This window comes from Leopardus geoffroyi, chromosome A2 (assembly GCF_018350155.1).
Source record: "Leopardus geoffroyi isolate Oge1 chromosome A2, O.geoffroyi_Oge1_pat1.0, whole genome shotgun sequence".
Lineage (NCBI taxonomy): Eukaryota > Metazoa > Chordata > Mammalia > Carnivora > Felidae > Leopardus > Leopardus geoffroyi.
In genome coordinates, this window is record NC_059331.1 from 148,543,487 (window position 1) to 148,563,986 (window position 20,500).

The 20,500-nt window shown below is 47.8% G+C and overlaps 1 protein-coding gene across 2 annotated transcripts in view; it reads right to left on the bottom strand.

Annotated features, from left to right (window-relative positions):
* The window catches only part of PLXNA4 (plexin A4), a 445,047-nt gene that overhangs the window by 158,749 nt on the left and 265,798 nt on the right, over nucleotides 1–20,500 (bottom strand). For both annotated transcript variants that reach the window (XM_045495675.1, XM_045495674.1), the window contains exon 4: nucleotides 1,380–1,511. In XM_045495675.1, coding sequence (XP_045351631.1) covers nucleotides 1,380–1,511 — 132 coding nt within the window. The remainder of the gene's footprint in view (nucleotides 1–1,379; nucleotides 1,512–20,500) is intronic.

Consider the following 20,500-nt stretch of genomic DNA (forward strand, 5'->3'; position numbering starts at 1 on the left):
GGGACTCAAGGAAAGCTGCTTCCCATCAGCGTCTAGGGCCTCAAAGGTAGGCAGGGAGTAGGGAGTGTGGGCCCCATCGGAAAAGAGCAAGGAATGAAAGCAAAGGAGCAGCCTCATACCCCGTCCTGGCTCCTGGGGTAAAATGTTCTTCTGTGAGCCCCACACCAGACAATTCCCAAGCCACGGCAGTCTCGATGAGGGCACCACAATGGGTCCCAGTGTGGTTGAGTGGGGAGTCCCACACCAAGAGAAGATGTCATCAAGCTCTTGGGGAGGGTGGAGCTGCTGTGGGCTGCCAAGGCATAATGCACAAGCCCTGTGGGTGGCATAATGTAGTATTCATCTCCTGCACTGTGCAGAGAGGGGACAGGCAGAACAATCCAGACTCTGTCGGCAAGGTCCTCTGGGGAGTACAGGCCTTGCTAATGAAGATGAATAAAGAGATGGGATCTGCCCCTCATGGCTGCTGCCTTTGTCACATCCATATTCATGGACTGGAGGGACAGCTCCTGGGAATGACCCATCCTACATAGAGATGAGAGAGATGAGGTATGGCAGTGCTAATCCACTCTTGAGGTGGGTGTGTCTTGCAGGGTGGAACACTCTGGGCTGTGCACTCCAGGATATACTCTTAAATATATGGAATTTTCAAGGTGATATTTATACTTTTGCCTGCTGCAGACGTATCAGTCCTTGTATAAGCTCAAGGACCCTTGAAGAACTTACATAGTACTCAGCTGAACTCCAGAAACAATCCCAGCTTTGCTACTTGCTACTCAATGTCAGTTAACAGTAATGTCTGCACCCTCTGTTCTTCCTGGCTTGGCCTCATGGAATGAACTTGCTGGAACTTCATGTTAGAGTTATAGGTATACACAGGAAGGCTCAGAACACCAGCTATATCATCTCACCTCATACACACTGACCCTGTTTTTTGAATCTCCATCCATTTGATTGTTCTATGATGCTCCCTCAACCAAGATTTTTGCACAGCAAATCCTTGCCCACCATAGACCTCCAGGGTCCAGGAAGCTGACTTTGGTAGTAGATTGTACTTTGTGTAAGGAAATCTAGACAAAAAACTTGGGTACCTGTACCATGTTTCTTCAAAAGAGAGTAAATGCTGGCCCTGAATCTATACTCACCATCGCTTTGAAGTTAGTGGATTTGTTCTAGACTCCCAGATATTTTGATTTTTTAATGTTTCATCCCCTGTTTCACTGCACTCAGCCTCAGTCCCCAGGCAGCTAACCAAAAGGATACACACTGAGCCAAATAAATCAAATCCCCTCTGCAGCTGGCCTCCTGTAGGTTTCTACCGAGCCACAGGCTAGCATTTAGCTGCAAGACTAATGTCTAACAGAGCCCAAGAGCCTTACCTGCCTTTCTGACATGATGTAGAGTTGCTCGTGGTCCTTGGAGAAGGCCATATCCCGGAGGACTGGGCCGGGGTCTACCACCTGCACAGTCTCATACTGGAGGGCACTGCCCCTGGGCCCATCTACCCGGATCTGTGGAGAAGAGGAAAAGGAGAGATGATGTGAGTTCAGATCCTAGAAGTCAAGCTACAATCCAGAGACCCTCCCAACAGCTAAGGGAGAGGCAGTGAGCTCTGCCTCCACAGTGCCCAGAGGCCAGGCTCTGAGGAGCCTGAGTGATAGAAGCCCCCCATGGGCTTCCTGCTGGAAATGGCAAAGAGAAGGGAAGGCAGGGAGACCAAACTGGGCTCCACAAAGCACGTTATCCTCTCTGGCTACCTCTCCGGTGTTATCCTCTCTGGCTACGTCTGCCTCAGACTTAAGTCTTTGAGGCCTGGCTTGTACATCTTTGGAGAAGAGGATGGGGTTGGTATTAGGGAGTGGGAGCTGGGGATTGGGTGAATAATGGGTAACTGAAACTGCCACAGATCAGTGCCATCATGTAATAGAAAGGCAATATTATTTGCTACATTTGTGCTCAGGAAATAAACTGGGTGTAAGGATGTGGGCTGATTCTTTGAAACTGCTACCCAGCTATCATTGCCATACTGTTGAGGGGAACCAGGCAAGGAGCCAATCCCAGCAGTTTCACATTGAGTGGGCTACTTCTGGCGATTAAACCATTGGCTTATGCTTCAAGCTTTAGAGTAGATGTAGGCCCTAGAGGTTCTATTTATGTCCCCAAAGAAGGGGACATGAGTATTCCAGGAAAATGCGTATTGGGCATGAGTCATCTCCAAACTTCCGAGAACACTTAGCATAGTAGATTACCCCTGGGCCATCCACAGGACTTCCTAGAACTGCTTAGACAATGTGGAGACAACCAGGAGAGACTTTTGCCCACATCCCCCATAGTGGAGGACAAATCTAGAAAGACAGGGACTTCCCAACCCCACGTGATGCTCATCCGACCCTGGGTGCTGGCCCAGGTCTCCAGCATCAGAATCGTCAAAAGTCTGGGCTCATGGATTCAATACAATCACTGCCCAGCCCCAATAATGCTACTTACTCACCTAAGTTGGGACCAAGGGAACATGGGAAGGGGAGGGGAACAGTGGAGGGAGACAGGGAGAGGCAGTAGTTACAGGGTCACCAAACTTGATTAGATACCATTTGTATATGACTCTATAAGGTACCCGCAATGTAATTTTAGAGATTTCAATAACAAAACTAAAGAACAATTATATTCCATATATTCCCATAATGTCCTCTTACTTTTAATTTTTAACCTTTCATGAGATCAAGGAGAAGAGAAGTTATTCAGAGGAACCAAATTACAGAAGGGAAAAACCACAGTAATGTCAACTGATGACATCAATTCATCTGAAAGTCTGCTGCTTCTCGTTTCTTTTGAATTCACCGAATTTTGACACTAGGTTATTTTGTGATTTATGTGTTTGATTTTAGGTTCGTTCCAGGCTCTGTTTGTTTGCTTTCCTCTTAAGCACTATTTTTAAGCCCTTCCTACACATCAGGCACTGAGAAATGGTTTTGCACATAATTCCTTATTGGTGTAATCCTCTCAATCCTGTGGGCTTAGTGGTCATTTGTCCTGACTTGCATGGCCCCTCTAGCATCCATTCCACCCTCTCTCACCTTTGGGTCAAGATTGGACCCACCCCCTGCTTCCTGGGGGTGCTCCCTGATGGGCACAAGCAAATCAGTTTAATCTCATTCTGTTGCCACAGTGATTGAAAGAAAACAGGCCCAAGCCAATCAACATGTGCACTCAGAGCAAAGCAGGGCAAGACAGTGTTTTGTGATCAGAGAACAGAGAATTTCTCCTCATCCTCAAAAGGGTCAAAGAAACAGCTAGCTCCCAGAACTGTGGGCAGCCGTCTTGTAATAAAGAGAGGAGTTGAAACCAGGGAAGGTACAGAGATGGAAAAAAATTGGTCTTTGGTGACATCCCCGAGGCACAAAATGACCCCAAAGCCTGCCCTATGTCAGGACTTTCTAGTTACTCAAGTTATTTCCTTATCGTTAAGGGAACAAAAGGGCTTTCTGCAACATCGAAAGTCCTACGTGATATACTGATATAAGAGACGAGGAAAATGAGGCAGAGGTACATGAAACAATTAGCCTGAGATCTAAAATCTGGAGACAGAATGAGAATCCAGTTCCACTCTGAAGTCCATGCTTTTCCTATCATCGATTACATGAGACCTTGTTCCTTGATGGCTCTCATGTGTACTCCCTGGGGGGTGCCACCCACATAAAGGCAGGGCGCTGAGGTCAGCGTCTGTCTCTGGTCTACACAATTCCAGTGGTTTTCACTAGTCGTTCCTAATTTTGAGGCTGAAATACTTGAGCTTGACAAATATTTATTTAAAAAATGGAGAAATAAATCAATGATGTTAAACCTCCTCTTTGCAGATTTCCCATTAAGTTCATGAGAACAAAAACAAAACCAAAAACTGATAAAGGAGTTAAAGAAAATACTTTTAGCTCTGAAAATCAAAATGCCTCAGATTCCAATAGCCCTCCTGCTTCTGTACCCACCCCCACACCACCAGATGTCCATCCTGGCCAGGTCTTTCCTTAATCTGAATGAAATGAGAGTTCATGCAAAACCAATTGGGATTACCACCCAAGTCTGACCGCGTGGCGATGGCCTTGGCCCCCAGCCCAGCCAGGCTTCATCCCCAGCTGTGAGTCAACTCTGGTGCAGCAGCACAAGAATGACAAGAGTGATACTGAGCACCCTGGCTTGTCTCCAGCCCCCTCAGGCTGCCGGCAGGAGGAGGCTCCCCTAGGGAATGCTGCTAGATATGAGTCCCATCCAGTGCCCATGGTCTAATCCCCAAGGGAAATTGGATTCAGTGTCTGATCAATCTTCTTTATCATTGGTCCCCCACTCCCTGCTCTTTAGAGCAAGGTGACAGGCTGCATATAGGTAGACATCAGAGGAAGCCAGGTGAGCTGGGGCAGGGACAGAGGGGGTGGACCAGGGAGCGCCTAGGGCAAGTTTTCATGAGCCTTCCCCAGGGAGGGAGGATGGGGTTATGACACTCCCTTCCACACTCCACCTGGGTGGGAAATCAGTAATTGGAAAGGCAGGGTTCCCTCTCCTCATACACCTCCCCAGTCCACTACTTATCTCAGAAAACAGAAAGGAAAGCATTCGTTCATCTCCCTGCTGAAAGAATCTCACACAGATCTTGGATAAAAGGAGTTTGTGGTAGGATTTGCTGAGTGATGGACAATCATAAAATTGAGGTAGGATGACCCAGTTGTGGGCTCCCTTGGTCTCCCACAAACAATAGCAACAAGAACTGCTAATAACTGGGTGGCTAGTGTGTGCCAGGGCTCATGCCAGCCTTTCTACATATATTAGCTTCTCATTTAAACCACAGGACTCTGTGCATTGATAGTGTCCCAATTACAGGTGAGGTACAGAGAGGTTTAGCAAGTTGTTCATGGTCACACATCTAGCGAACAGCATGGCCTTGACCCATACCAAGGTCTGACTGATTCTGTCCGTGCCTCCTTGTGTTTACATACCACACCAGTGCATGTTGAACAAGGTTCTTTCAGCTATATAAACCTGCATCCCTTCAAGAAATGAAAGCAGTTGGTATTAAACAAACAGCACCCTTAGAGTGCTGGAGGAACCATCTCTGTATCCACTACAGTTCTTTCGGGAGCGAATCATGCACATGAGTGAAGAAGATGCTGTCATGAATTTTCAAATAATGATCCTTTACATTTGTGTTTTATGCCTTGCACAGCATTCTTAAATAACATTGTCTCACTGGATGGTTGTAAGATTTTTATGATGTTGACCACTAGCATAATAATCCTCATTTTACTGATGAAGAAACTGAGGTTGGAGCTGTCTTATGCATTGCCCAAAGTTCAGTGATAAAACCAGTGACAGTTGGGTCTAGAACTCAGGTCTCCTGATTCCTAGCTCACTGCTTGCCTCTTAGCGATTTAGATTTTTCCAAAAGCCTTTGACAAGGTTCCACATGAAAAGGTATTTAAAAATAATGAGTCTCTGTGGGACTTTGGGCAGTTTGACCAAGGAGAGAGAACTGACTTAGAGACAGAAAAAGACCCGTTTCTGCATGGAGAAGTAGGCACTGGGGGACTTTTCAAGCACTGGTGTTATGACTTGTTTTATTTAATATTTTGTGTAAGTGGTCTCAAGGAGGGAGCAGGAAACTAGGGAGATGATTCTAAGCCCTTTGGGATAGCAAGAAGGCCAATGATGGAGAGCGACTACAGAAAGATGGGGCATCCTCAGCAAAGTCTGGGGAGGGGAGGTGCACATGTGCAAAAGGCCTGGGATTGCGTGTCTCATGGGCACAGAGACTCAGCATTGTAGCCCCACCCGGCACAGCACCCAGGACATGGCTGGTACTAACAAGTAGTTCCTGATGAGTGTCAGCGAGAGCATGGAGAAAAAATACTCTTGCTCGCTGTTGATGAAAATGTAGATTGGGGGGGCCCTGGATGGTTTAGTCAGTGGTTGAGCATCCGATTCTTGATTTCAGTTCAGGTCATGATCTCATGGTTCATGAAATCCAGCTCTGTGCTAACAGTGTGGAGCCAGCTTGGGATTCTCTCTCCCTATCTCTGCCCCTCCCTGATGCATTCCCTCTTTCTCTCTCTCTCCCAAAAATAAATAAATATTTAAAAAATGTAAATTGGTGCAGTCACTATGGAAAACAGTATGAGGGTCCTCAAAAATTAAAAATAGAACTACTTTATGATCAAGCAGTCTTACTCCTGGGTATTATCCAAAGGAAACAAAATCAGTATCTTAAAGAGATAACTGCACTCCTATGCTCAATGTAGCATTATTTACAATAGCCAAGATGTGAGAACAATCTAAATATCCATAGATGGATGAAAGGATAAGGAAAGATCATATGCATCTATATCTACACACACATATATACACACATACACATATACATACGCATATACATATATATTTGCACAAAACATATATATGTGTATATATAATCATATTATATATATATATGTATATGTACATATATGTAAAGCCTTAAAAAAGAAAGAAAATCCTGCCATTTGCAGTAAGATGGATGAACCTGGAGAACATTATGCTATGTGAAATATGTCAGACACAAAAAGACAAATACTGCATGATCTCATTTCCATGTGGAATTTAAAATAGTCAAACTCATAGAAGCAAAGACTGGAATGGAATGGCCGTTGCCAGGGGACTGGGGATTGGGGAAGATGGGGGGATCTTGGTCAAGTGGCACAATGTTTCAGTTATAAGATGAATAAGTTCTGAAAATCTAATACAGCAATTGACTATAGTTAATAACACTGAATTGTATATTTGAAATTTGCTAAGAAGGTAGATCTTAAGTGTTCTGATCACACACACACACACACACACACACACACACACACACAAGGAAACAGTAACTATGTGAAGCGATAGATATGTTAATTAACTTGATTGTGCCAAGTATTTCACAATACATCCGTATATCAAGTTGTATATCTTAAATACATACAACTTGTGTTTGGTAATTATAAAAGATGGGAAAAAAATAAGTAGTTACTACATAAATGATTAACTCCCTATGGGAAAAACAAGCTACGTTCTGCCAATGGGACCGTGGACTGATCAGAATGAGACCAAGGAATACTCAAAGTGAGAGGCAGGACCAAGAAAGGAGAGCTTAGTGTCATCATTCACTGTTCTAGATCCTCTGTGACAGTCCAATGGCCAGCAATATTCAAGCAGCATTCAAATAGGATTTCAGGGGAAAACAGACAAACAGAAGCCATTCTCCTGGCCAAGTTCACTTGAATACAGAATATCATGTCCATTTCACTCCTGATAAGGTAGAAACATAATCCAGATGCCTGCGAGAACAGCCTTGGAAAGATGCCTCAGGCCACAAAGACATAGCTGAGATCAAAGGAGATGCGTTGGCCAGTGGCCGTGGTTCAGTCAGCAATTCAAGGGCCACCTGAAGTTTGTGAGGTGACAGCTAAGAACAAACAGGATTTATTATTGTACACATCAGGACAAATAAGATTTATTATTTTACACAATGCAGATGATACTTGTGGATCACCTAAGCAGTGAAAAAGTAGATTTTTTTTTTAAGGTACAAAATGTAAAGACGCTGCTAATGTAAATTTGGGTGTTTAGAAGATGTTATTCTTTGAGGCTGACACCGAAGAGAGAATCACATCCTAACCCTATATGTCCCTTGACAGAGTGACATTCCACATTCATTCGTCATCATCCAAAGTGCCTTTATGGAATGCCACTGTGCTCTAGGCTCCGAGCTAGCGTTTGGAGAAGAAAGGGGTATCTTCGTCCTGCCCTCCAGGAGGCCTCCTGAAGTGCTCAGCTATCACACAAATAAGGCCAAGTGGCAAATGCTACAACAGAGGGTGTTCATAGGCCTCTGTTCCTTCTTCCCAGGAGACCTAGCCACTGACTAGAGTGTAACCAGGAATTATCAGCCCAGCCCCAAGAGAGGCTCAAGGGAGCATGTGGGCTACCAACAGGGCACCCCCAACTCTCGAAAGTTTGACTAATAAAACACATAGTGGTTAATACCAGATTTATTTAAAAGCCACCCTAGGAGACAAAGTCTCGTAGGTCCATAGGAAGATTGACCTGGAGTAGCACAACTAGTGGTACTAACAGATTTTATAAAGATATATCCATGTTGGCCAAGGGAAGTAGGAGTAAAAATACGAAAAAGGGGGTCGGAGGGGGAAAATGTGGTTGTCTTCACGCAGCACTGTCCTGAGGAGGCTGAGTGTGTAAGTGTGTTCTCTGTGGTAGGGCGTGGTGTCCCTTCAAGTCTCCCCAAAGACCCAACAGAACGTTCTTCCGACCAGTGCTGCCCCAAAGAAATATAATGCCTGTCATAAGTGTGGGTCACATGCACAATTTTAAATTTTCTACTAGTGGGTACATTAAAAAAGAAACGGGTAGGGGCATCTGGGTGGCTCAGTCAGTTGAGCATCAGACTCTTGATTTTGGTTCAGGTCATGATCTCACAGTCCGTGGGTTTGATCCCTGCATTGGACTCTGTGCTGACAAGCACAGAGCCTGCTTGGGATTCTCTTTCTGCCTCTCTCTCTGCCTCTCCCTGCTCTCTCTCTCAAAAATACATAAACCTAAAAAAAGAAACAGGTAAAATTAATTAATGAATTATAATTAGTTTTAATAATCTACTTTATCTGACCCAATGTGCCCCAAATATTATTATTTTCACGTGTATACAGTATAAAAAATTGTAAGTGAAAAATTGACATTTGTTTCCTTGTACTAAATCTTCGAAAACCTGATGTGTATATATTTTATACTTACAAGCAAACCTTAGAATGGACCAGCCATATTTCAGGTACTTTATAGCTACGTGTGACCAATGACTATCATATTGGATGGCACACCTCTAGATTACTGTCACCCCTGTGTTCTGATCTACACTCTCCAAGCAGTGTTGTTAATAATTTGGCTGCTGACCATCCTTCTGGAGGTGCCTTCAGTTGAGATCTTGCTCACTTCCTTCCCCTGCTACAATGCCCTTGTGTCTCCCGGGACCTTCAATTTATAGCAAGATGCATGTGCCTAGCTGTCTTCGCTTTTCTGGAGCTCACGACTTGTAAGCTCCAACGAACTGTGTGGGCCCCATCAGCCCAAGCAAGTTACAACACGCAGCCGTGGGTGCTCGGTTCTGGTCCAGTCTAGCGCTCAGCAAGCTCGTTTGATGCAGCCATGCATCTTTCCACATTCAGGCAACAGGCGCTCTGGGCACACCTCTTGCATGTCAGGAACCCCCTGTACCCTAGGTGACGGTCAAAATGTTTAAGAACTGCTGAGGGAAAACCAAGCAGTCAGAAGACATGCTTGCAGGGGCAGGATCTCAGAAGCTCCCAGCTGCACCAGGCAATACTGTTGGGGGCAAAGGGCGGCTGAGATGGTGTGGGCGCTCAGGGTCCTGGGGGCACAGCTAGCTACCAATCACAGGGAAGACTTTCAATATTTAACAACTGTGAGTTATTCACAATAGCCAAACATTCAAGTAATCGCAATGTCTGTTGACAACTGAGTAAAGAAAATGTGATCTATATATCACATATAGTGTGTTTGTATTATATATATAATATACACATACATACATGCATATCCTGCCATTTGTAACAACATAGAGAAACCTGGAGGGCATCATGCTAAGTGAGATAAGCCAGATACAGAAAGAGAAATATTTCGTGATCTCACTTATATGTGGAATCTAAAATAGTCAAACTCAGAAGCAGAGAGTAGAGGGGCGGTTGCCGGAGGCTGGGGAGCAGGTGAATGGGGAGATGTTGGTCAGGGAATACAAAGTTTCAGTTATACAGGATGAATAAATTCTAAAGATCTAATATGCAGCAATGTGACCATAGGGTATACTTGAAATTTGCCAGGTGTTTTCCTCACACACCATACACACAAAGAAAGAAAGGGCAACTGTGTGAGGTGATGGATATAGTAATTAGCTCAATTGTACCCACTATTTCACAATGTATGTATATATATCACAACGTCGAGTCATACACTTTAGATGTATACAATTTTCATTTGTCAAATATTCTTCAATAAAGATGAGAGAAGCAACGATGGGTGGGGCCACACTAGGACCAAATGATTGAACACCGGTCCTGCCTGGACCACACGGGAACCTCCATCACAGCGTCTAGGACACCCTGCACTGTCCCTTCCATGTGGCTGACCAGGGACAGGCCCACACAGCCGTAAAGCATGCACGGGCACACCTACTCTAGGTTCACAGGCGTCCCCAGCCTGCCCTTCCCGCTCTATCTGCAGCCCGGGGATATTCCTAGGCGAGGCCCCCTTTCCCTCCAGCCCTTCTGCCAGTCCGCTGCCACCTCTCTTCCTCCCTGGCACGGTGAGTGTCTGCATTGCCAGGCAGAGCGCTATTAAAACATCAGCAGGGTGGCCTCTGCAAAGGTCAGCCATCCGGGGAGCTCCTGGCAGCTGCTTGTTTGTTTATTGGAACATTATCTGGGCCGGGCTGTTTATTTACATCCATTGAAGGATTGAACAATAAATACCGTCTCCCAGTAGCAGGCAGATGCTTGCACTAGACCGTTCTGGCTGCCTTCTTGCTTGGAATAATCTCCCTAATGAGCAAACAGTGCTATTCGTCTTTAAAGATGCAGGCCACCCCTTGGATCCCCTCTTTCCATTCTCACTTGCCCTAAACTTCCTGGTCAAGGTCTACACTGCCAGATTTCCAGACTGGGCCCAGCTCCAAGAAGGAGAGGGTGGGGTCTCCTCTGGCAGGCCTGCAATTGGAACTGGAACTAGAGAGGTGGGGTTGGGGCTGAGGAAAGGCTAGGACAGACGTCCCCAGGACACTGAATTTCCACCTAGACGCTCGGACCTAAACACGAAGGTAAGTGGGAAACCCAGTGATGTGGGTGGCCGCATGGCCAGGCCTCCTTCACAGACTTAGTGGGGCAGGGTTTATAGAGAGGTACGCCCCACATTCAGGCAATGCCAGAGCCGGAGTTAGGCCTGTGTCCCTTTCAGGCAAGTCTCCAAAGTACCCAGGATCTCAAGGGACTCCTGTACAAGTACCCATAGAGGAGTCAGTTTGCAAAATGGAGCCTGTGTCGGGGCAGGCGGGCTGTAAACCAGAGGGGGCAGGCAGCATGGCCAAGGAGGAGGTGAGGGATTCAGGCTCTGCTCCCCTCAAGAGCCTAAAGCACACAGCTTTGGCTCTTGTAGGTGTCCTGGCTCCCTGTGCTGGCCTCGACCTGTCTCCCACTGAGGCAGAAACAGCAGGAAGAACACTTGGTGGGGAATAAGTGACCAGGATCCACTTTCCTGGGACACTGAACGGCCACGGTGTCTCTCAGGAGGAAAATAATGAGCCTTTTGGATCTTATTCATACAGTTAATTCAGTTGGCCCCCCAAGGCTCTGAGTGATGTCACCTGGTCACTGTCACTCGGCATTTTGCCACACAGGCTGAGGAGCCCTTGAGTGCCAGCATCAGGCACAGTAAGCATTCCTTTGTTGAATGAATGAATGAATGAATGAATGAATGAATGACTTGAGAAACTAACTCTGGGCCTCAATTGCTACAGTTGCAACCGTTGGGCATACACCCACACTCCAACACACACATGATCTCTCTGTCTCCTGTCTCAACTCCCACACAGCCTCAAGAACTTCCCCTTTATAAGTGTAGGACAAAGGGATGGAAGGCAGGTGATTCAGCCCCTGCATGGATGGGGAGGGCCTGGGAAGGGTGTGTGGGGCCTGCAGGAAGACAGACACCCACATCAGGTCTAAGCATCACGGTGACTTGCTGGTTGCAGGGGTAAAGCTGTCCAGGGAAAGGGGCCCCTACCACGTCTCCCTGTGCCCATGGAAGAGTTCCCTGGCTTGTAGGGCAGTGAACACCGTGACCTCCAGATTCCAGCCACACTCAAGGGCCGTAAGTCTACCCTCTGCCAAGGGCAGCTCCCTCGGGACCCAGGCACTCACTGTCAATATTCCTCTGGCCCCAAACCCGGGCCACCTGCAGACAGAACTTGACTCCTAACATCCCAGGGCCCCCAGGGCTCTCACTCTAAAACCTCCCCCTCCCTCTCTGGAGCTTCCACCCCCTTTCCCGGATTCACTTTTCTTTTTTCCACGGCACTTGCGAGCTTCTCGCCTACTCTGGGACTTCCTCATCTATTGCGTTATCGTTGGTCTCCCTTGCTAGAATGTTAACTCCAAAAAGGAAAGGTCTTTATCTTTTGTGATTGGTGGACGCATCCCAAACCCTTGAGCCCCATCACGTAGTAGGCGCTCGATAGATTCTGGTTGAATAAATGAATGGATGGAAATGCTCCGACTACTCATCAACACCTCAAGTTGTCCTCACCATGCAGAGCTCCAGCAAGGAGCAAGGAACCCAGACAGGCGGGGGTGTTCTCACTGGGAGATTCAGCCACGGGAGAGAAGCCGGAGCTGTGCAGCCCAGACCCCAGCGGGCCGGCAGTGCCCTGGCTCGCCACAGAGTGGACTCTTGCCGTAGCCACCCTCCTGCCTCCATTCCCAGGGCTCGGAATGTGGGCTTAGACCCTGCTTCCGTGTTCACACAGCTTCAGCTGCCCCAGAAGAGTACAATGAGGGCGCTTTGGTTTGATTTCCTGATTCCAGCCAGGAGGAAAAGGATGTAAAGGGAACTGCAGGAGTGTAAACAGTAATTAATTAGGCCCCGTGCGTGCGTGAATCCCGTGCCGTGTTACCGAACACTGTCGGGAAAATGGGTCCCTTTGGGTCTGTCAACACACACTCATGAAACTGAATGATGATTTCTAGGTTGCCATTAGGACGTGTCGCCTTGCATTGCCCCAAACAGAGAAAATTGGGAACAGTGGCCTCCGTCCCTCCCCCGACCTGTTTGGGTGCTGACACAAAGAACAACTCTAGGAGAGAGGGAATAAAGAGGAAGGTCAGCATGGCGGATATCAAGGAAGTGCCAGAAAAAGGCTCAAACCAGCACATCTCAAATGTAAAATATTTAAAACCAGCCTCTCTTGCTGCACCCCTCCAGAGACTCACCCTTCCAAAGAGCATGGGGCAAGTTACAGGTTTGAAGCCTGGGTGGGTCATGCAGAGTGTAACCCCCGAGTCACCACTCGTTTGAGTAGCCTGTACCCCAAAGCCTGGTTGGCCACTTCCCGCATGCCTCTGGCCACAAAGGAGCCCGGACAGACCGCACCCACTCCTGGAAAAACAGGATGAATAGAGAGTTGATTCACCGTCTGCCACGAGCCGCGCCATGTGCTTTACACACATCGGCAGGTTCCGGTGCTTGGCAGATGCACCGTGGTCTCATCCACGTTACAAAAGACCCGAGTCCTCTGGCTCCTGAGATGGGGCTGCAGGCAGGAGAGCATGGGGGTAAGCCCAGGAGCAGACAACGGGAACCCCACCTCCGCCACTCAGGAACTCTGTGGCCGTAGATAAATCTGCCAAACTTTGAGTATCACTTCCCTCAGATGTCAAACAGATATTGTTATTCGTATTGTGGGAGTCTGATCATGTCGCAAGCGTGTAGAACACTTAGCACAGAGAAAGGGGTAACAGTTAAGTTTCCACAAAAGTTAGCCATGATTACTATGGAGGCAATTCAAATGAACTGATCCCGTGACTCCCACTCATCCCCAGTGGGAGTAGCAATCGTGTGCGCTGTAGAGAGATCAGATGTGGCCCACAGATTGGACTCCAGCATCCGACAAGGTTACCTAGGCTCTAGAAAGAGAAGAGGACCTATGGCTCCACTCTGGGCCACCTGAGGCAGATGAGAAAGGAGGCATTGCTGGACAGAAGATAGGAAACTGGGTGGAGAAGGGTCTGTGCACATAGACGGAATGTTCAGACGGGCATGCCGCCAACATGGAGGCACACACCTTCACACGGCTGTCCTGAAGCTGGGGGATTGTCCGGGAAACCCTGAGCCTGTCTCCACTTTGGTGTGATTCAGAAAGCCAGCGACTTTATGGAGAAAGAAGAAAGCAGCTTCGTGCCTATGGCTTGGGCAAGCCACAGGAGGGGAAGTGGAGTACCACAGCCTGGCCTCACAGACAGGAGAGGCATCTCTGAGGACCCATTGCAGGCAGGAGGCAGAGTCAGAGCTGGCAGGATGCTGAGAAGCATCCAGTTTCCCAGAGATGAAGCCATGCCGCATATAGTGTCAGGGACAGAGTCCTGGACCCAGAATCAGTGCTCCCGATTCTTCATCCACACTCCCCTCCTGCCTCTTTTATGAGAGACAAATCACTCTTCACCCTGTCCTCCCACACAGTCCCTGAGCTCCATGTGTCCCCTGCCAAATAAGGGGCCATCCCCTCTCTTCTGCACTGCCCCGACGGTTGCAGTCACAAAGGGGTTAATGCACAGAGGTGCATCATGACAGCAAGAGGCTGGTGTGCAGTCAGCAATTCTCTCCTGCTGGAAACCTAGCTCCTCGGGAGTGGGACCCAGCAGGTGCTTCACGCAGCTGTGCCGGAACGAGAAGAAACCCCTGTCCAGCTGGAGCACCCAGGGAGAACGGAAGTAGAGCGGAGCCTGGAGATGGATGGACTCTTGCATGAGCTGTGGCAGGGTCTCCAGGATCTTCAGGGGTCCTAACCAGCTGGCTCCTGGCTCGGAGGACAGAAGCTTCCAGCACAGGGCCTGGCACAGAGTAGAGACTCAAGAATCAAGTGGTGGCTGAATGAAGGCTGTAGGCTTTGTCCAGTTTTCTCCCAGCTCGGAGGCAGCCCCCCACCCTTCGGGTCTCCTAGTTATGTTGCTCATCCTTAGCCAGCCGTTTCCGTCTTCAGACCATCCTCTATATTCTGCCATGGGCACCCTAGAGCAGAGCCCAGGTCTTCGCCCCAGGCCTCCCCCATACCCCTTGCTCACTCCAGGGACCACCCCGTCCATCCTCCTCCTCACCCAGCAACCACGTGGCACTGCCCAGGCAAAGCAGGTGTAGGTGCAGCATCCCCTCACTCCTCAGTACAGCCTTGACCCTCCTGCCAGGCAGGTTCCCTCCAGGAACGGGATCAGTCCACTCACACTCCTGTTCACACCATTTCCCTCACCTGCTTTCTTCCTCCGGTTTCCTCCCTGCTGCCTTTCAACCACCCCAGCTGCCCCTCAGAACCTGGCGCGAGATACTCGGCCAAAAGCTCTCTCATTAATACCCGCCCCGCTCTGATTGTCTCATGTCACGTCACCCAAGGTGCCCGTGCAGCCACTGAAGCTGCCTCGTGCCTCGGCCCACGTGGAAGTCTCTCCCGATTTGCTCCCACGCTTCCAGGGTGTCGGCTTTAGCCACGAGGGTCGGCACCTTGAGGGCAGGTCTGCGGCATCGGGCTTACGCACGCGGCTGCATAGCCAGCCGGGCCGGCCTCCTGATTCTGCCTCTTATTAACATTTGTGACGTCAGGCAGAACTTGAGGATTGAGTTAGTGTCCTCATCTGAAATATTGGGCTCAGAATTCCAAGCTCAAGGCTGTCGCCAGGACTTCATCAGGCGGATTGCTGACTCAAGTGTCCAGTACATAGAAAGTAGTCTAGGCAGCATGGAGTTGTGCATGGTCCGTTAGGAGGCAGATGAAGATGATGCTAATGCAGCAGAGCACAGACCTCTAGAAAGGACCCCAAGAGCTTTGTGAACACCAGAGTTGCTTAATAGAAGTTTGGCAAATTAACAAAAGGATGCATGAGTTCTATTCACAATGGAAGAAAGATCTAGCGCCCCAGCTCCTCAGAGACTCTCCCAAGCGTACATCTCTTTGATGTCCTGCCCTTACAAGGACCATCAGTGCCGTTTCTAATGCTAAGGGCGGTGGCAGCAGCCAGCCCTCTCTGGTTCCCACTTGTCAGACTGTTCAGAGCTGTCTGCATGAAGCCACGGGACTGCTGCTTAGCCCCTAGGCACAGTTTGGCAATTTCCTTGACAAATAAATAACCCAGGGAGCGTCAGACAAGTGCTTATCACCTCGACATCTGCTCTCTCTGATGAGCTCTGCTCTGGGTTCTTTCCCTGCAGCCTCATCAAGCTGTTGGGGCATCAGCCCTTTCGAGGGGCACCATCCAAGGACACCTGTGTGTATTTTTGTGAGGCTGGGAACAGCCTATGTTTACTAGTGCAAAGTACCAAGGTGCTGGTTTCCCAGAAGGTGAACACAATTCCTCAGTCAAGGATGGGGCATCAGCCGCTCACCCTGCAGACCACATGGCACCCCCCCCACCCCCCACCTCGGGAAGGACTTTGGTCACAGTGACACCATCTGGCTTCTGGCTGAATGGCTAAGGGTTCCTTTCAAATGTCAGTAAACTTACAAAGTCCTGAACTAGGCAGAGAGTCAAATTTTGCTCACTTGGGATCTATACCAAAATTTTGAAGTAAGCCCAGGTCCTGGGTTATCTAGGAATTTTTTTTTGTATGGACAAAATAAGGGTCAGAAGTAAGTGTGGGATACATGTGGTGTTTACTCAAGACCCAGCTCAGCTTCACTCTCTCCAAAAATTTCCCCCACCGTCTCCCAGGATAGACTTGATATCTCCTGCAGGTACCTTAGAAGCACTTACCCGCGTGCCTTGATCAGGGCACTTGTGACACATCACAACACGGGGTCTTGTGTGTGTACCCGTCTTTCTACTTGCCTGTGTGCTTCTTGAGAGCAGGGCTGTGTCTTACTCATCTAACCCAAGGTCACAAAGCCAGGGAGTAGAGCCCTATACTGGAGTTTAAGTTTGCTTAACTGACAAAAAAGTAGGTATTGTCGTGCACCATAGTGACAGGGTTCATTATTGTCCAGCAAAAACTATCTGGATCTTTTCTGAGGAATGGACTTTGCTCAGTACTGTCTCACTGATCACCAAGTGTTACTTATTTCGCCCTGTCTCTATTCCCACACATCTCCCCTGCAGCCACTGCCCACACTTTCTTTTCTTTTCTTTTCTTTTCTTTTCTTTTCTTTTCTTTTCTTTTCTTTTCTTTTCTTTTCTTTTCTTTTTTCTTTCTTTCTTTCTTTCTTTCTTTCTTTCTTTCTTTCTTTCTAGCAGCTACTCTGAGAAAGAAACACTTGGAACTATTTCAAATGAGAACCCAGGAATTCATGAGGCCTGGGTGAGGCATGTGAATGGTTTGCAGTCAGAAAATCCGCTCCCAAAGACACTGTGGGGAACAGCCTTCCTGGGGCTTAGAATTCTGGAGTGGAGAAGGGCGTCCCTGTCCGGGGATGACATCACCAGACAGCGCTGGAATTCACAGATGCAGAAAGCTGAGGGGCCCCAGGGCCAGGGGGAGTTTGGCTGTGATTATCACAAAGGGTCTTTTGACCACCCTTCATCCTAGGAAAACCACAGAGACTCTGCTTTAAGCCGCCCCCACCCTCCGCTGAGGGGCCTAAAGACACTCTCCTCGAGTCAGATGGGTGAACTTTGATCCCAGTGAGGGAGAGTCTGGAAAAAGCATGAGGTATCAGAGCTGAAGGGTCTTGAAGAAAAAAGAAAAACAGTGCCTATACGGGATACTCATTCTGCCAGAAGCTTGTGGAGTTAATTGCAGAGAAATGCATTTTAAAATAAGATATTGGAAAACCATCCTCTCCGTCACTGGCCACAGTTATTACAATTATTTATACAGCATCACCAAGGCCCATGTTTCACAGCAATTAAACTATTGATCTCACAACTCTGAGGCGCTGCGCAAAACCCACAGCAACCATCCTTGCTCTTGTGGGAACCGTCTCTCCTCATGCTCAGATGTGGAAACCTAGACCTAGTGGGAGGTAAGCACTAGAGCAGGAAAGCCACTGGTTGGAATATTAACATTAAGAATCAATATGTTAGTATAATATACTAATGTTACAGTAACGTATTCATAATATTATGTTCCTTTCTTTATTTGGCCAACACTTACTCTGTCAGGACGTTGCTTTCCAGGCTTGGCCAAGAAATTATGTAGTGAGTAAGCACATGGGTTCCCCAGGCCATTAACGTGGGCTCCAAACCCAGCTCTGCCATGACCTAGCTATGAGACTCCTGGGAAATGAGTCAACTTCTCCAACCCCTAGTGTCCTCATTCGTAAAATACGAGGAATAACTGTACCTACCACATTTGGCTGACAGGAAGAATTAACGAGTCAGTAGATGAAAAGCATTTAGCACACCGTCATCATCATTGCTCATCTAAATTTTTCAGTTATTATCACAGGAGGTCCATAGGGTACTCCAAGACCCTTCTCTTGTCACTCATGTTTCATGGTTGCATCACGGGTAAGGGAGAGAGGCTTGGGCTCCTGTCCATATTGACATTGAGATTCATAATACGATGAGTAACACTCATTCTTTCTTGATGGTCTGAAGGTGGAGCTGGCCTCCTGAATATGGGTGGGGATGGTCCTTGAACTCCATGCACCCCCTCTGCCTATCACATTCCACTCCAGGAACATGCCCTTGTATCCCTATCATTTTTCTTCAAGTCCAGAGTCACTATTAAGTTAATAATGGTTACTCAAAGTCTTATGGATGAAATTAGTTGAAGTATTATTTAATGTATTCTGAGGATATCTTAAGGGATCAAATGTGATGAATGGTGGCAGTCTGGGATCATACAGAAATAACTCTCCTTTACAAGTCTTTTTTTGCTGTAGGAAATTGCACGTTCCTGGAACATAGGTTTTATATTAGGTGGTGTGAATGGGAGAGACCAGAAATGGAGTGACAGTAAAAGACTGTGGCCTAGCCTCCAGGCAGTGGGAATTGAGGAAAAGAAGGAAGATAGAAGGTGATGGAGCTTGAAGATCAGTGACAACTCTGAATTGTCATGTCTGGATGACCAAGGGACTGACGGGACCAAGGGCAAGTTGGGTTGGAGAACTGGTGTGGGTGGCAAGATGAAAAGTGAGTCTGAGATCTGCTGAATGTGAGATAATGATGGCACGGCCAGTTGATGGTGTCTGATTGCCTTTGGAGATTCAGGACTGGTGCTTAGGTAGAAAGTGGTTGCTAAGGACTTGCCACTGGCCACTGCCATGCTAGAGGTGGACTATGAAATCGCGACACAATGACATTTTCCAGAGCCAGAGTTTAGACCACTGTACCTCTCACCTTCTCTCTGAGATCAGGTCTGGCACAGTTCATGGATTAAGAACACAGCTTGGCAAGTCAGTGGTGAAAGAGAAGAACACAAAGTCACATTTTCCCACTTCCCTTCAGGTTGCCTCTGAATAACCACAGAGGGCTCACTCAGTTGAGAAATGAGAACATTCTCCCGTTTCCCAGCCCAGCAGCTTAAGTAGGCTCCATGCCTTAACTTCCATAAACTTACAAATGAATAGGGAGTCACTTTGAGGAACGCACAAAAGATATCTTCTCCACACAGTCATTGCCATCTTCGAATTCCAGCATTTGAGGCACTTTTGTTTGGGTTAAGCATCTTTTAAGATACAAATATTCCGACGAGGGAGAGGAAGCTGACCTTTGGGGTGGGGTGGAGTGGGGTAAAGAGAAAGGCCCTGATCTAGAAGAGGTTGCCTGTCTCTCTAGGTACCATCAACAAAATGGCGGGTTTAGGTTCACTCTCTGGTCCAGGTCACACGATTATATAGGCTAGATGTGGGCTTTCGTTAGCTACAGTTCTTCCACGACAGAAGAGAATGGGGGTGCCTGGCGAAAGATTAATGGAGGGAACAACAGAAACCAGGATGGTTCAGGTTGGAGAAGTGGCGGCATTTTTGAAGAACTAAAGAGAAGTCTCCTTTTCCACCAAAATTTTGCTTAGGGGCTGGTTCTGGAACTCCTCTCCAAATCCTATGTCATTTTCAAAACCCTAATTTATGTATCATTATGAAAACAAACAAACAAACAAACAAACAAACAAACAAACAAAAAACCACCAACAACTCAGCGCTTATGTGCCTTACTGACCTAAGACCTAAAACAAAGTGAAGTATACTCTGAGGGCTGACTCTAAGCATGGAACCTGCGTTTGGGCCCTTCCTCCTCACAGACCTTTTCCCTTGGTTACCTTTGGTGGGCCTCATGCCAGCACCAACCACCAGGGGTCACTGTTCCCTTCTGTTTCTTGGGGCCTTCCAACTTTCGCCCCAGTTATCAAGGAGGGGAAATGGAGGCAATGGCTTCAGGGGAGGGGAAAGATGGGGGAACTGAGCGTCAAGAAATCTCGGGAAGGGAGAAGGAGATTGTACAAGCCATTACTCTCCAGGTTCCAAGACAAGCCCCACTGACCCCCCCCCCCCCCCACAAGGCCCTGGGCGCTAGATCAGAATGTCCCTACATCCCTGGTCGTAGCATGAAGTCCACTGGCTTGACCTGTAGCTGCATTCATTAGGCAGCGAGCTTTATTTCCTGTCCCTCAAGGTAGACCAGGGAAAAGCAGGATGGAAACACTTCTTTGTTCCTCTTCAGCCCAGAGGACTCTGCTCATGTCAGCTTGTCGTGTTGCACTAGTGAAAGGTAGACAAAAAGAAGCC